This window comes from Anolis carolinensis, unplaced genomic scaffold, assembly GCF_035594765.1.
Source record: "Anolis carolinensis isolate JA03-04 unplaced genomic scaffold, rAnoCar3.1.pri scaffold_9, whole genome shotgun sequence".
NCBI classification, from domain to species: domain Eukaryota; kingdom Metazoa; phylum Chordata; class Lepidosauria; order Squamata; family Dactyloidae; genus Anolis; species Anolis carolinensis.
The window spans coordinates 12,204,929-12,222,088 of NW_026943820.1; the positions used below are offsets into that span (position 1 = coordinate 12,204,929).

General features: G+C 40.1%; 1 protein-coding gene and 1 long non-coding RNA gene across 8 annotated transcripts in view; one reads left to right on the forward strand and one right to left on the reverse strand.

Moving 5' to 3' along the window:
* The window catches only part of LOC134293688 (uncharacterized), a 453,696-nt gene that overhangs the window by 215,663 nt on the left and 220,873 nt on the right, over positions 1-17,160 (reverse strand). The gene's annotated exons all lie outside the window — the stretch shown is intronic.
* Positions 1-17,160, forward strand: part of LOC100558155 (ATP-binding cassette sub-family C member 12) — a 90,346-nt gene that overhangs the window by 2,530 nt on the left and 70,656 nt on the right. For 5 of the 7 annotated variants that reach the window (XR_010000641.1, XR_506710.3, XM_062962006.1 and 2 more), the window contains exons 2-6: positions 6,547-6,671; positions 9,980-10,146; positions 10,634-10,789; positions 11,660-11,807; positions 13,845-14,078. Coding sequence is in view for 5 of the 7 variants with exons in the window: in XM_062962006.1 (XP_062818076.1) it covers positions 6,567-6,671; positions 9,980-10,146; positions 10,634-10,789; positions 11,660-11,807; positions 13,845-14,078 (810 nt within the window). In the remaining 2 variants the exon portion in view is untranslated. Of the gene's footprint in view, positions 1-5,997; positions 6,267-6,546; positions 6,672-6,694; positions 8,358-9,972; positions 10,147-10,633; positions 10,790-11,659; positions 11,808-13,844; positions 14,079-17,160 lie in introns of those variants that run through there. The other 2 variants (XM_062962003.1, XM_062962004.1) reach the window with 2 other exon arrangements.

A 17,160-nucleotide genomic window follows, 5' to 3' on the forward strand; every position in this document is an offset into this window, starting at 1 on the left:
AATAAAAACCACACAAAATCAACTAATCCAAAGTTCCCCAAAGCAGACAAGAGCAAAGCAGACAGCAATCTCCCAAGACAAGAGCAGGAGGCACGAGGCAAGGAAGCTGCTCCTGTGAAGCCCTAAAGCCCTGTATTCTCACACTTGTGTTCCCTCTGGCCCTAGCTCTTAACAAAACGCTACTTGTATTTCAAAGCAAAACCCAGGCTGAGCATCAGTTCTTAATTCAAAATGTTTTTAAGTTGGAGTGCTCTTAAGTTGAGGTTCCTCTGTAGTTTATTTTCTTCCTCTCAACATTGCTCACTGCCCAGTTTTCGCAGCTATGCATAGAAATCGGAAATTTGATGTCACAGGTGATATTGACTTTGGTATTTGGTCCATTGTCTAATAGCAGAGCTAGAACTTCCCATATTTTGTTCACAAGTAGAAGAGCATTATACTCCTACATGGAGAAAATAGATCTAGACCACTATTTAATATTCAAGATTGGCTCCTATAAGCAGGAAAATGCATTAAGATAATGTGATTTTTTTCCCATTATACATGTCTCATTTCCTATTATAACACTCGGCAACAGTTCTCTTTTGCTCTGAGATTTTGCCACTTATCTGTATAAGTAACAAGCATTATCCTGCAAAATATGTTAACTGAACCAATCCTTCCCTCTCCTCTTCCCCTGGCCCTTGTTGTTTTCTTTTCAAGCTCTCTCTTTTTCGTTTTCTTTTTTGCTAATTGTCTTGTAGGCATTTTAAATAAATATCCTCCGCATTAATGGACAATGTGAAAAAGACAAAGTGTGTAATTTCCTCAATCAATATGAAGAAAGGAAAGAATGACTAATAACACTAATTTCACACTATTAATGCTAATTGGCACACCATGTACCCTGTGCCAAAAAGATACCCTTCTTGTCAGTCAGAATAAACTGTGCAATTTTGCCAAATTTGCATCTGCTTTGCATAATTTATCGCTCCACTTCCAAAATGTGGGAGTTGCAACTGATAAAAAATATTTTTTCAAGAACCAGGGATGTGAAAAATAGGAACATAGTAATTCAGTGCTGTTCTCCTGTCCACAGTGTTTATTTAGTTATCCTCTATTTATTTTTAGTTCAAACTCTTCAACTGCTTTGATTTGGGAAGAACAGTCTTAATAAATTAATGTAATATAACTAGCTGTGCCTGGCCATGCGTTGCTCTGGCATAGTCCCAAGTAGGGTTTACTTCGTGATATTCAAGGTGGCCTAGAAAGAATTCCCCTAAGTATGAAGCAGCCAGTCTTTGAAGCTGCAAGGCTATTCAGTGGCATTCAAGTTAGCCAACAAAGGAGTCCCCTAGGTATGAAGCAGCCAGGCCTTGAAGCTGCAAGGCTATTGAGTGGCATTCAAGTTAGCCAACGAAGGAGTCCCCTAGGTATGAAGCAGCCAGGCCTTGAAGCTGCAAGGCTATTCAGTGGCATTCAAGTTAGCCAACAAAGGAGTCCCCTAGGTATGAATCAGACAGGCTTGGAAGCTTCAAGGCTATTCAATGGTATTCAAGTTGGGAAACAATGGGATTTTTCTGGCCTTGTCTCTGTTTAATTTCTTTCTCTTTTTTGATGGTCACTCCTTGGAAAGTGATGAGTATTGTGGCCAAATTTGGTGTGATTTGGCCCAGTGGTTTTGTTGTTTACTCAGTCCTACAAACGTACATTTTTTGTATATATAGATATAATAAATACACTTTATTAATATTCTGCTCTATCTCCTCGAGGGGACTGTGTACAACATACACAGATAGGCAAACATCCAATGCATTTGATACAGTAGAATAACAATCACAATGACATACAAGTGCACAGAACAAAGGTAAAAGTTTCCCCTTTTTATCTCTGGCTTTCTGGAGGCGGTGCTCAACTCTGTCCATGGGGAGGGGCTCTTGTTCCATTTCCAAACTTTTTTTTTTTTTTCGTGTCAGGAGCAACAGGAGTTGCTTCTGGAGTGAGAAAATTGGCCGTCTGCAAGGACGTTGCCCAGGGGACGCCGGATGTTTTGATGTTTTTACCATCCTTGTGGGAGGCTTCTCTCATGTCCCCGCATGGAGCTGGAGCTGATAGAGGGAGCTCATCCGCACTCTCCCCAGGTGGGATTCGAACCTGGCAGCTTTCAGGTCAGCAACCCAACCTTCAAGTCACTTAGTCCACTACGCCATCTGGGGGCTCCATTTCCAAACTGAGGAGCCTGTTGTCCGTAGACATCTCCTGGTTGTGTTGCAGGCATGGCTGCATGGGCACCTTATTACCTTCCCACCGAAGCGGTATCTATTGATCTACTCACATTTGTATGTTTGCGAACTGCTAGGTTGGTAGGAGCTAGGGCTAACAGCGGGAGCTCACCCTGACTCACGACTTCAAACTGCCAGCTTTAGATCAGCAGATTCAACAGTTCAACTCATTGTGTCACCACAACCTCTAATTAATCCTTCGTCTTCCCAATTTTTCAACTGCTTTTAAATCACTCCTCTCCTCCCACTTCCCCCTCTTGTCCCCAGCTTATTGCAATTGCTGAAAACTGAATTCAAATTCTGAAAGTACTTTGTATTGCTGGTTAACGCTGAGTGTAAGTGCTGCTTATTCTCCAATGGTGTAGGGCGTAGACATTCTGTGATAATGGGGCCGGGCTGTGGCGCAGGCTGGTTAGCAGCCAGCTGCAATAAATCTCTCTGACCAAGAGGTCATGAGTTCGAGGCCAGCCTGTGTCAGGGTGAGCAACCGACAATTAAAAAAAAATAGCCCCTGCTCATTGCTGACGTATGCAACCCAAAAGATAGTTGCATCTATCAAGTAGGAAATTTAGGTACCACTTATATGTGGGGAGGCTAATTTTCGACATCATAAAAATCATCCAGCCGCCGTTGGAATGAGGAAGTGCCGTCACAGTGGATGATGAAGCAGCTGCTCCCCCTGTGGCTGGAATCAAGCATACCCTCAGGAAGCTGGAAGCTGGAAGCTGGAGAAGGTTTAAATTGCCTCTGCATCTGTCTCTGTTATGTTATATGGCATTGAATGTTTGCCTTATTTGTGTACAATGTCATCTGCTCTGAGTCCCCTTCGGGGTGAGAAGGGCGGAATATAAATACTGTAAATAATAAATAAAAATAATAATAATGCGGCGTGTGTCATTAAGAGCCACATCCACAGTTTTAATGTGATGAGATGTGTTCCACACTGGGCATGTGTACTCAGCAGCAGAGTAGCAAAGCACAAGGGCAGATGTCTTCACTGTATGTAGTTGTGATCCCCAAGCTGTGCCAATCAGCTTTCATATGATATTGTTTCTAGCACCCACTTTTTGCTTGATATTTAAGCAATGCTTATTGTGGGTCAGAGCACAGTCCAGGGTAACTCTCAAGTATTTTGATGTGTTGCAATGCTCCAGTGAAATTTCTACCCAGGTAATCCTAAGCAAATGGCATACTTTATGTTTAGAGAGTGCTATTAAGATATCCATGTAATTGGGGAGGTGGCTATGGCAGCATGTTGCAGCTTTTTATTAGAATGGGCTTGGAATGCTTAAACACACTATTAGACCATCACGAAGTAATCTCCTAACCCAGCATTTGTGAGAGGAAAGAGAAGGTGGAATATTGGCTTTTCCAGTAGGCTGAAGCCAAAGCAAACTTTTGCAGTCTCTCCCAGTTTGTGTGCTTTAATCCATTGATAACATTTGCTGTTTTGACAAGACTCTGATGGTGGCTGGTCACAAACAACCCAGTTTTCATCCATGAAATATTGCAGGGCATAGAGCTCCCAGTGGCGCAGGGGGTTAAACCATTGAGCTGCTAAACGTGCTGACCGAAAGGTTGGCGGTTCGAATCCGGGAAGCAGAGTGAGCTCCCACTATTAGCCCCAGCTTCTGTCAACCTAGCAGTTCGAAAATATACAAATGTGTGTAGATTAATAGGTACCATTTCAGCGGAAAGGTCATGATGCTCCATGCAGTCATGCTGGCCACATGACCTTGGAGGTGTCTGTGGAAAACACTGGCTCTTCGGCTTAGAAATGGAAATGAGCACCAACCCCCAGAGTTGGATACGACTAGACAATGTCAGGGGAAAACCTTTACCCTTTATGATAGTGACATTCATATTCCACTGTTACAGTAGAGTTTCACTTATCCAACACTCGCTTATCCAACGTTCTGGATTATCCCATGCATTTTTGTACTCAATGTTTTCAATACATCGTGATATTTTGGTGCTAAATTCGTAAATACAGTAATTACTACATAGCATTACTGAGTATTGAACTACTTTTTCTGTCAAATTTGTTGTATAAAATGATGTTTTGGTGCTTAATTTGTAAAATCATAACCTAATTTGATTTTGTGGAAAAGTAATAGTTATTGTGTTTAATTTTGTCTGTTGGAGTATGTATTTATGTTTAGTTGACACAGTAACTGAAACAGAAGCCATCTTGTTTCAATCCACAGTAGTGCTGTTACCAAGGAGACGAAGCTGGCTAGCTCATCAGAGGGAGAAGTGGGCGGAGCCAAGAAAATAAAAAAAGGGGAGTTTTTAAAAAGAGAAGCGAGAGAGAGTGTGTGTGTGTGCGTGGCTGGAGGCTTTTCAGTCAAGAAGGGCTGAGGAGATAGGCCTGGCCAAAAATCTTTAGTCAAGGCAGACTAAAGGGAGTCTAGTCAAGATCTCTGGTTGAGAAAGTCTAGTGATCAGGAATTTGATCAGTAGTAGATCAAATTAAAAGCTTTTATTGTAGTTGGGACATTGTTCACTAAGGAGCTCAGCTGAGGTTAGAGTTCGCTACAATTTATATCATCAGTAGGAGAGTGAGAGTGGATTTACACCAGAAACTACTGTTGTGGTGGTTATAAGAGTTATTAAACCACTTGTTTATCTAAAGTTCCATAAGTAAATCAATCAACCTGCAACCATAAGCTTTGTACGCAATAAACTTGTTGTTCTTTGTTAACAACTGACTCATTTCATCTTATCTGCATCTGTGGAGCCAAATTTCATCGGTGATAATTCAAAAGCCTCACGTTGGTGGCAGTTACCTTAATAAATCACCTAATTGGGGAAGAATAATAGTCACAGTTACCTCAGAAAGGGAACCACAACACAGAAATCCTTAACTACAGAGACAGAGGCTGGGATCTTGGAATAAAGATCACCCTCTGTAACCCTTCCCCTCATATAAAGGTGATATATATATATATATATATATATATATATATATATATATAATCTAGAGGGATTAAAAGACTCAAAAATCCCCTCAGCAGTGGAAACAGCATTTACAATTTCCCTGCCTCACACCATCACAATCATCAACTTCACAATTGGTGGCAGCGGTGGGATCAAAAGGATTCCTCCCTGTCCCAGCACCAACATCATCATCACAGATGTGTAATAGGCTTTTCCTTAATTCCTCCTTATTATCCAACATATTCGCTTATCCAATGTTCTGCTGGCCCGTTTATGTTGGATAAGTGAGACTCTACTGTAATTCAAGGGGGCATACCTGGCTTCCTTATGGAAAGAAGTGGAAATAATTCTTGAATGGGGCAATCTTTTCCTTTTGTCTCCCCTGACCCTACAGCTATATCATCATTACATTTATACTTCCAAAACAGAAGAAACGCCATTCATTGCCCAACAAAATGAGTATGCTGCGTTTAAGCTTCTTTTGTGTGTGGCTTACAGAAAGGTGGATTTTGTGTGAATGGGTTCCCAGAAGCAAAGCGTTGAGCCACCCTGTTTTTTCTCCCTCATTTATTCTTGAAGGCAACCCCTGAAAGCAGGAGAAAGAAATGATTGAGGAAAACCCTTTAGGAACAATGTAGTTTTGTCCTCAGTGGGTGTATCAATCATTTTAATACACTGGCATGAAATGTTGTTCCAGCTGAACAGAAACTTGGTGTCAGTTAGTTGTGTAAGCCCTGGGCACAAAATTCTTGCCAATTGCTGCTGGCAACCATGGATGATTCTCATCCCAGAATCACTCCCCGAAGTGCTCTTTCCTTCAGCAACACATGGAATAAACTTCTTCCTTGCACTCTTGCTTGTTTTGAACACTCTGCAAAAACTTGAGGAGGATTCTATGTGCTTCAATGTTGAAGAAGAACTCTGGAATAATAGGTGTATACTTGAGATATTTATCGATGAACCTTGCAAGAAGAAGATAACAGAAACTCCAGGCAGCTAAATAGTTGTCTAACAAGAGATTTGGAAAAATACAAGGAAAGGCTGCTCTCTTCAGAGAATTTTGTTGTAAGCATTGAATGAATAGCTGGCTACACTGGTAGATGAGAGAGAAAAACTTACAGGAGTATTGTCCTCTATCGTTTTGCAAGTGTTATTCAATGCAAGTTCTTTCAATTTTAACATTGGAAAAGATTTGTTAAATTTAATACTGATCACATTTAGGAAGTCAATAGTATTTCCTGTGGCAGGAAATATAACTAAGTTTTCACTAATGCTTTTTGCTATTTTGGTGTAGTTCTGATCTTTTCTTTTGCTGTTTTCAAACTTTATCTTCCTCCCAAAACAGGCCTGCATTTATGATTTTATATGAAAATGTCTAGGAGGAAAATATCATTTGTTTCAAGTCACACAAAGAATGAAGATGATGAAATAAAATACAAGGAAACAAATGAAGTCACTGGCTTGACCTATGTAAGTAAAAATGTTAATGTTCTGGATATTTTATGGATAATTTTTTTATTTGTTTGCTATTAAGGCATTATGTGCTGTTTTGTTTTGTTGTGTGCCTTCAAGTTGTTGTCAAATTATAATAATAAATAATACACTTTATTTCTACTCCACCACCATCTGCGCCAGTCTGTGGCACAGCTGGTTAGTAGCCAGCTGCAATAAATCTACTGACTGAGAGGTCATGAGTCTGAAACCAGCCCCGGTCAGATTGAGCACCCGACCATTAAGTAGCCTAGCTCATTGTTTACCTAAGCAACCCAAAAGACAGTTGCATCTGTTAAGTAGGAAAATTTAGGGACCACCTATGTGGGGAGGCTAATTTAAATAATTAACGTCACCATAAAAATGTCCAGCAGCGTGCGTGTGGAAAAATAAGGAAGTACTCCATCAAGGACTCAGTGTCACAGTGGATGATGAAGCAGCAGCTCCACCTGTGGCTGGAATCGAGCATACCCTCATGAAGCCGGAAGCTGGAAAATGTTAAATAGCTTCTGTGCCTCTGTATGTTGTATGTCTAATGCCATTGAATGTTTGTCATGTCTATGTACATTGTGATCTGCCCTGAGTCCCCTTTGGGGTGAGAAGGGCAGAATATAAATACTGTAAATAAATAAATAAATATCTCCAAAGGGACTTGGAGTGGCTAACAAAATACAGCAAAGTGCCACATACAGACAGTACATAAATCTAAAACGATAAAACCATAGAATTACATTAAAATTCATAAAATGCAGTCATAGCTGCAGATAAGAACAAGTTGTTTCAACTGACTTATAGCTCAAACTTATAATAAGTTGCAATAACTGAATTGGTCACTTGGTGGCAGCAGAGATCATTTGCTGTATTTTTAATGACATAATAGTAACTTCACTAGGAACTCACTTGTAACGAGTAATTAAGTAAGTTCTTAGGTTCATGACTATGATGTTTATGACTTGTGGAGTAATTAAGGTAAAGTAATTAGTTTCTTTAAAAAGTAACATTCCAAGCTTTAAATGAAAGAGTACCAAATTCGTAGCTAGGTAATTAGCTCTGCCTTTACTAGACGCAATTTCCAAATACTGACAGCATGGAAAATGCACAACAACCCAATCTCCAAATACTATTATAGCAACAGACTTTTATCAGGCACAGAATAGAACTATAGAGAAACCCTAACCCAGTATTTTAAACAAAATTCTCATGTACCATAGCTGTAGCCAAAATGAATAACAAGAGTCCACTATATGGCAAAGGTTGATTGAAACACTAGCTGCCATTAGAGCTATATTTTCTTCCTTTTGCCCACATGCCAGCTTTGTTCATACAAGTCCTTCCTATTAATCCAACCACCAAGAGAGAATGTCCGGGACTATATTTCTTTAACAGAGATCAAAGGGAGGATGGGGCTTTTGTTCTAGAACATTTCTTCCAGGTTCAGAATGTCTGTTGAGCCAGGCAGTTGGAGAGGAGAAAGTTGGTACAATAGAAAGCTTCCTTCCCGTTGGAAGCAAATTTAATGGAAGAAAGAAAGACTGAGGTCGGGACAATGAAAAGCTTCCTTCCAGATCCGGATGGAAGTGAACTAAAGGAGGAACAGAGTTAAGAGAGCAAATCTTTAATAAGTGAGGAATCGCCTGTAATAAAGATGGCAGAGCAAGAAACAAGATAAGTATTTGCAAGAACTGGGAAAGTATTTCCAAGGACCACTCTAACTAAATTTTTGTTATAGTCAATGTGGCAACCTCTGATTTTTGCTGGGTTTGAGTGCTAGATTCCGTGACTTTCAGTAGTGATGAGACAGGGCTAGGCAGCAAAATTTCTTCCCTTTGATAATACTACTACCAATAATAATAATAATAATAATAATAATAATAATAATAATAATAATAATGGTTCCAGTGTTAATCAGCACACTGGGTGTCGTGCCAAAAGATCTCAGCCGGCATTGGGAAAACAATAAACATTGAAAAAATTATGATCTGTCAACTGCAAAAGGCCACCTTACTGGGATCTGCACACATCAATAATAATAATAAAACAATAAACATTGAAAAAATTATGATCTGTCAACTGCAAAAGGCCACCTTACTGGGATCTGCACACATCAATAATAATAATAATAATAATAATAATAATAATAATAATAATAATAATAATAATAATATAAACATTGAAAAAATTATGATCTGTCAACTGAAAAAGGCCACCCTACTGAGATCTGCACACATCATCCGAAAATACAAGACACAGTCCTAGACACTTGGGAAGTGTTCGACTTGTGATTTTGTGATACGAAATCCAGCATATCTATTTTGTTTGCTGTGTCATAATAATAATAATAATAATAATAATAATAATAATAATAATAATAATAATAATAATAATGACATCCCAGGTGACAGTAGCATTAACGAAAAACAACCTGAACATCAGGAAGAACTTCCTGACTGTGAGGGCTGTTCGGCAGTGGAACTCTCTCCCCCAGACTGTGGTGGAGGCTCCTTCTTTGGAGGCTTTTAAACAGAGGCTGGATGGCCATCTGTCGGGGGTGCTTTGAATGCGATTTCCTGCTTCTTGGCAGGAGGTTGAACTGGATGGCCCATGAGGTCTCTTCCAACTCTACTATTCTATGATTCTAAAACTCAGCCGCTATCAGGACCTCAAGATTGAACTTCAAATACTCTGGCAGAACCCAGTACAGGTGGTCCCGGTGGTGATTGGCACATTGGGTGCCGTGCCAAAAGATCTCAGCTGGCATTTGGAAACAATAGACATTGTCAAAATTACAATCTGCCAACTGCAAAAGGCCACCCTACTGGGATCTGCGCACATCATCCGAAAATACATCACACAGTCCTAGACACTTGGGAAGTGTTCGACTTGTGATTTTGTGATACGAAATCCAACATATCTATCTTGTTTGCTGTGTCATAATAAAATGCTAATATATTTATAACCGCCCTACCTCCCCGAGGGGAGTCCCAACAGACAAGAGTTCTTCCCCCCATCCTGGACCTTCACCCCTTGCCTAGTTTCCAACATACCTCACAACCTCTGAGGATGCCTGCCACAGATGTGGATGAAACATCAGGAGAGAATGCTTCTGGAACATGGCCATACAACCCGAAAGACTCACAGCAACCCAGGACTCAGGGTTGTTTCTAACAAAATAAGCACCTACTACTTTGCTCTTAACAAAGAGAAAAATCAACAATAAGGACAATGAAACTTTAAAGAGATGTCATTAAAACAAATCTCTCTGTGTCTGTTCTTTTTTTACTTCAAAGAGACAGCTGGAGGACACCGATGAACCATGGTATCAAACCGGTAGCGTGGCAGCGCCGGAACATTATCTGCGCCCTCCCGACTTCGACCAAGATGATGGCCAAAGGACCTTTTGCCAGAAATATTCCCCAAGCTTAAAAAATATGATTCCCTTACGCCCTCGAGCAAGGCAGGTCATATATATTCATGACCAGGGATTGGGGAAATTGCATAGTTTGTGGGTAAATACATACAGAAAAAGTGAGAAAAAGAAGCAAAGGCTTAAATCCAATTTGATGCTGGTGAAATGAGAATCTCTATTGATATAGTTTTACCACATTGCACTATTGTAAGGATATAATCAGTACCTTCCAATTGTGCAAATGTTTTTCATAGAAAATTCTTGTACAAGGAGGTATTGGAGGCTCTTTTTGGCACAAGTTTTAGAAGTATGTAAATGCTTGTGCAATGCATGATGACTCCCAATGTGATCGGAACAAAGGATAGGAATTCAGATTAAATCTGATAAGATGAGAAAAAACTAAGACCAAGACTTTCGAGTTCAGAAAAATAAATATTTTTGAGCTCCCTCAGCAAATGGTCTGGCAGGATACAAGAGCCTCTTTCTACTTCTGCAATGTCCATTCTAAAATGCTTATTTCCTTCCCACCTGTCAGATCTTCTGCAAATCCAGTGGACGATGCCGGGCTCATCTCATTTGCGACGTTTTCTTGGCTCTCGTCCCTAATGCTCAGAGGATACAGGAAAAGCATTGACGTTGCCAGCTTGCCTCCGTTGTCCGATCATGATAGTTCAGAACCAAACGCCAGAAGGTATTGACAACCTTTTTACATTGGAGTTTTCTCTTTTATCTAAGAGTTTTCTGTGTTATGGACAGAAGAAGAGAATAAAAATGAAGGATTGTTTGTCTTCTGCTCTTGAGGATGTTGAGCATGATAGGCAGTTCCCAGGTAGAAAAAATAGTATTATTTATAGCAGTGGTTCTCAACCTGTGGGTCCTCAGATGTTTTGGCCTTCCACTTGCAACAATCCTAACAGCTGGTAAATTACCAGGGATTTCTGGGAGTTGTAGGCCAAAACATCTGGGGACCAATAGGTTGAGAACCACATACTATTCTGGTTTTGGAATTAGTGGGGAAACGGGGCAATGGGTAAAGCAGAGCACTATAATTTATACAGAAGGTGTGTTGCACCTGAAATGTTTTCATGCAACCACACAGTGATTTTGTGAAAAAGGGCTTCATTACTAAGGCTGGCACCAAAACATGGAATCCATTAGCTGATATTGAAATTCTCAGCAAGCTATCTGGGACCCCTGTTGATGTCTTCCCTGGGCTGCTCACACAAAAATGGGCATGATCTTATGAGCTGGATGGTGTAGTTCTATGGGGATACAATGGTAGACTTTATGTAGACTTTATGGGTGACTTTCACAACTCACACTCTCAGGGAAAGGGCTGCAGTTTTATTAGAAAGTTCCTGCTTTGCCTATATCCAACTCCAGGCTAAATGTCTGGATAAAGCATTTTTCTCCACTTTGCTGTTCTCTGGATATGTTGGATGTGGCTAGTATATTCCCTCTGTGACGTGTATTTTTAGTAGTCACAGTTTATGGCAAAGTGCTGGCTTTTCATAATAGGATGAGTTTCTGGCTCTGAATTCTAGCTGTTTGTTCTTGACAGATTTCGACTCCTTTGGGAAGCAGAATTGGCCAAAGTAGGCCCCGAGAAGGCTTCTTTAGTCAGAGTGGTATTAAGATTTCAGAGGACTAGAATATTGGTGGATGTCATAGCAAATATCGCTTGCATGATTTTTGGTGCTTTGGGACCGGTGAGTATTGTGGAGATACACTTATAAAAACACTATTAATCCATGGAGTCCCCAAGTTACTAACAAGATAGGTTCTGTAGGTTTGTTCTTAAGCTGAACTTGTATGTAAGTTGGAATAAAAGGTAAAGGTTTCCCCTGCCGTTAAGTCCAGTCATGTCTGACTCTGGGGGTTGGTGCTCATCTCCATTTCTAAGCCGAAGAGCCAGCGTTGTCCGTAGACACCTCCAAAGTCATGTGGCCAGCATGACTGCATGGAGCGCCGTTACCTTCCCGCTGGAGCAGTACCTATTGATCTACTCACATTGACATGTTTTCGAACTGCTAGGTTGGCAGAAGCTGGAGCTAACAGTGGCCGCTCACGCCTCTCCCGGAGTTTGAACCTGGGACCTTTCAGTCTGCAAGTTCAGCAGCTCAGCGCTTTAACACACTTTGCCACCGGGGCTCCTTTAAGTTCGAATAGGTACATTTTTAAATGTAATGCCAGCCAAAGATATGAGGGTTGAAGGAAAAGTAATGCTTCCACCTTTGTAAGTCCTCAACAGATGGCAGTACTGGTATGTGGCAGGCACTGGCTTGTTCAGTAGACTCTCCTCTACAGTTCCATTGGGTGGGAAGCCTTAGCATTGAACGGTTGCGTTGTTAAAGTGCGAAGTATGGAACCCTGCACAGATGGTTGGTCAATACGACTTAAGCAACGTGCAGTCATTGAATTCTTGACAGCAGAAGGTGTCACTCCAAAGGGGATTCATCAGAGAATGCAAGCTGTTTATGGTGATTGTGTTGATGTGAGTACCGTGTGTCGTTTGGTGAGTAAGTTTAAAGATGTTGAGGTGGGAACACCTGACTTGCGTAGCAGACAAAGAGTTGGACAGCAAAGAGTTGTGACAGCAACCACCGAGTTTCAAAAGCAAAAGGTTGATAGATTGATTCAGGATGATCATCGTATCACTCAGAGAGAAATTTCAAGCATAATTGGCATTTCAAAAGAACGTGTGGGTCACATTATTGCTTTGCTTGGCATCGGAAGATCTGTACACAATGGGTCCTGTGAGACTCTGGTTGAGGAAACAGAGTGTCGACTTCCTCCGTGACAGCTTCAGAAAACTTGTTCATCATTAGCAGAAATGTATCCAATTGTCTGGTGATTATGTGGAAAAGTGAAATAGTAGTAGTTAAAGAGCACATTCTAAGGATTATTTCTGCATTTGATTTATTAAAATATTCCCATCCAAACCCAAGTAATGAAGGTGGAGGCATTACTTTTCATTCAACCCTCGTAGGTAGATAGATCCCTGGCTTGGATCGTCACCTTGACGTGGTGCTGGGGCTTGAGTGCCTCGATGAAGCCATGAGCTATACCGTGTAGGGCCACCCAAGACGGGAAGGTCATGGCAGAGAGGTCAGACCAAGCACGATCCCTGGGGAAGGTAATGGATAGATGGATTGATGGATGGATGGATAGATAGATAGATAGATAGATAGATAGATAGATAGATAGATAATTTGCTTTGGATAGCATACGGAAGGGTGAACAACACTCCTGTGGTGTTTGTTTTCCCATCTGTGCCCTGTTCTGAAGATTTTGCCTCACTTTCTGCCTCATTGGATTTTGGAAAATGTGACCTGTTGTGGAAACAAAGATTGGTGAGAAAGCTTCAGTGGAGACCCCTTTTCCCCATGATAATAACTCTTCCAGGAGTGAATTTCCCTTCCGAAAGGTAGATTACTCTCACTTCCTCTAGTCTCACTCCCATCCTTAATTATGAGTTATTTGTAAGTCAGATGTTTGTAATTTGAAGACTGTTTGTACTTTATGGTGCATGCATTATGCTTGAGCTTTCCCTTGCCCTCCACTAAAAGGAAAGAACTCTTTCCAAGAACTTTTAGAGCTCTTGCTAATCAGATCACAGCTTGGAAAAGTTACTTTCTGGGACTATAAGTATGGCCATTCCAAAGATTTGCAAATCATAATGATATGATGCTTTCCTCCACACCCGCACTACCAAATAATTTAGATTTCTGTTCATCTTTTTGCAGACGGTGCTCATTTACAACATCCTCCAGTACAGTGAAAGTGGCTCCCGGGACCTGGTCAGAGGGATCGGCCTCTGCGTAGCACTATTTCTGACCGAGCTTTTCAAAGTGCTGTTTTGGGCCTTGGCGTGGGCAGTCAACTACCGCACCGCCATCAGATTAAAAGTGGCCGTTTCTACGGTTGCCTTTGAGAAACTGCTGGCATTTAAATCTATGTCGCACATCTCATTTGGTGAAGTAAGCCTTCTTACTTATCGGCTCCTTACTTGGAGATATTTCCATCATAAAATAGCTTTAGTGAAATGCATTTTTAAAAAGATATTTCATGTTTTGAACAATGAATGACTGTCATCCATGGATAGTGACCAAAATCCCATTGATTTCATTAAACATAGAGTCTCACTTATCCAACATAAACGGGCCGGCAGAACATTGGACAAGCGAAAACGTTGGATAATAAGGAGGGATTAAGGAAAAGCCTATTAAATGTAAAATTACATTATGATTTTACAAATTAAGCACCAAAAACATCATGTTTTACAACAAATCAGTAGAAAAAGCAGTCCAAAACATGGTAACATTATGTAGTAATTACTGTATTTATGAATTTAGCACCAAAACATCGCAATATATTGAAAACATTGATTCCAAAAACATTGGCTACTAACAAATTGCCTACAAATAAAGATAGAATTGCATAAAATGAACTTTCAATAACAACATTGTCGGAAATTAAATCCAAAAAAAGTTCAATCCTTGCTGTCTAGAGCAGGGGTCCCCAAACTTTTTAAACAGGGGGCTAGTTCACGATCCTTCGGACTGTTGGAGGGCCAGACTATAGTAGTAGTAGTAGTAGTAGTAGTAGTAGTAGTAGTAGTAGTAGTAATAAGCACCGAAAGCACAAGCAAAGCACCCCTGACAGATGGCCACCCAGCCCCAATGTTATTATTATTATTAATAATAATAATAATAATAAAGAGGGTTGGAAGAGACCCCTTGGGCCATTTAGTCCAACCCCCTTCTGCTTTTGTGCACCAAAAGCACAAGCAAAGCACCCCTGACAGATGGCCAGCCAGCCTCAATGTTAATAATAATAATAATAATAATAATAATAATAATAATAATAATAATAAGGGTTGGAAGAGACCCCTTGGGCCATTTAGTCCAACCCCCTTCTGCTTTTGTGCACCAAAAGCACAAGCAAAGCACCCCTGACAGATGTCCAGCCAGCCTCAATGTTAATAATAATAATAATAATAATAATAATAATAATAATAATAATAATAAGGGTTGGAAGAGACCCCTTGGGCCATTTAGCCCAACCCCCTTCTGCCCTTGTGCCGTGGGGGCCGGATAAATGGCTTTGATGGGCCGTATCCGGCCCCCGGGCCTTAGTTTGGGGACCCCTGGTCTAGAGAAACAGCTGTGGATCGGGGCGGGAGACAAACTTTGTTAGATAATCCGGAACGTTGGATAAGCAGATGTTGGATAAATGTGACTCTACTGGCTCGCCTTTGGAGAGACAGCTATTGGATGCCCAGCCTCATTATAATTCTATTCTGAATGTTATTAGGTTCCTTTCATTGGGGTATTTTAATCTAATGATTTTATCTTATATTGCTGCTATAGTCCCCCCCCCCCCCCCACCTTCGAAGTTGACTGAATTGCATTGGTGGTTGTTTGATATTATTACTATTGATATTATTACTGTTGTATAAAACTTTGTTTTAACTTCTGTTTTATCATCTTCTTGTGTTTTAAACTGTGTGTATTGTTTATGTATTTGCGCTGTTACTTTTGTAACATTGTGAGCCACCCCGAGTCCCCACGGGGAGATGGTGGCGGGGTATAAATAAATTATTATTATTATTATTATTACTGTACATTTCCTTTTGGAAGGGATTAAAAAATTTTTATTCAAAATATTGAATACAGCAGGCATCAGCTCAGTGTTGCACAACCAGATCTGTGCATGTGATGGCACTTTGTATGGACACATACTTGAGAATTGCATTTGATGAACCTTTTTTTGCTTTTGTACATTGTTCATGGTGGTACATGTGCATTTGGTTGCACATGTGGTGTCTTGGCTCAGTTGTGCAATGTTCAACACAAGGGTTGCATGATTTAATGTGTAGCTCTGCACCTAAACAAAGCTGAAGTAGAATTCAACCTACATATTAGAGCCACTTCCATTGAACTTATTTATTGATTTCCAACATTTATATCCCGCCCTTCTCACCCGAGGGGACTCAGGGCGGCTTACAACAAGTGGCAACAATTCAATGCCTGCACATAGTTAAAAAAATCACAACAGTACATAAAATCAATTAAAACTATTAAATACAATATAAAAATTCAAAACATATGGTTAGATCCATGAACTGCAATATATGTTTCAAATTCATCTACATTTCCAACTGATGGCATGTTACATGAGAGTGATTTGTGAGCTTGAAAGATAGTATTTCGAAAGTCATTCCTTATGTAATTTTGTTTCAAAACCCCCACAATTAATTGGTTGCTTTTAACATTGCAAAAACACAATGTAGTCACTTGTTACATTACTTTTCCATTACACATCTTGAAATAAACCTTCAGATTGATCAGCAAATGACACAATACCAGCAACCTTCTAATCAAAATACCCCCAAAATGCATTAACATATCATTTCAAAGTACTTTTGCTGAAAAAAATAACAGTGAAAAAATAAAAAACATTATACCAATTATGTTATTTTTGAAATAAAGCTTTCATAATGCTCTCATTCTCCCACTTCAGTTCATTACAAGTGACTACATTAGGCTCACATTAGACCTTTGGTGTGATATGATTTTGGCATAATCTGGAACCCTATTGTTTTCTTACCAGAAATTAATGATGTCTTGGGCATCCAATAAAAGCCATGGAATTGTTCAGAAAGACCAAGAAAATGCCCAGAAATGTTCTCTCTAGCCTCCAGCGCATTTCTATATTCAATGTCCAGCAGGACGTCCAGTTGAAGTTCACTACAGAATCACACTGGAGATCTAGAGAGAACGCTAGTGTGGGCATTATGTAATATTCTGTAATATTTTATGTTTTTCATGCATAAAGGAAACCATGTTCAACAAGCTCCTATGTATATACTGGTCCTACTGTATATAAAATTACTTGTAATGTGCTTCTCTTAAACTTTGGATGAAAGCCTTATCTATATATATAAAAGGGTAATGAAATTTCGGCCTAGGACAAAACAACAAAACTGCACATCCCAGAAACACTAAACTTGGCAGCACAACCCCTCATCCATGCCTCTACCCAACAAAAAGAAAAGAA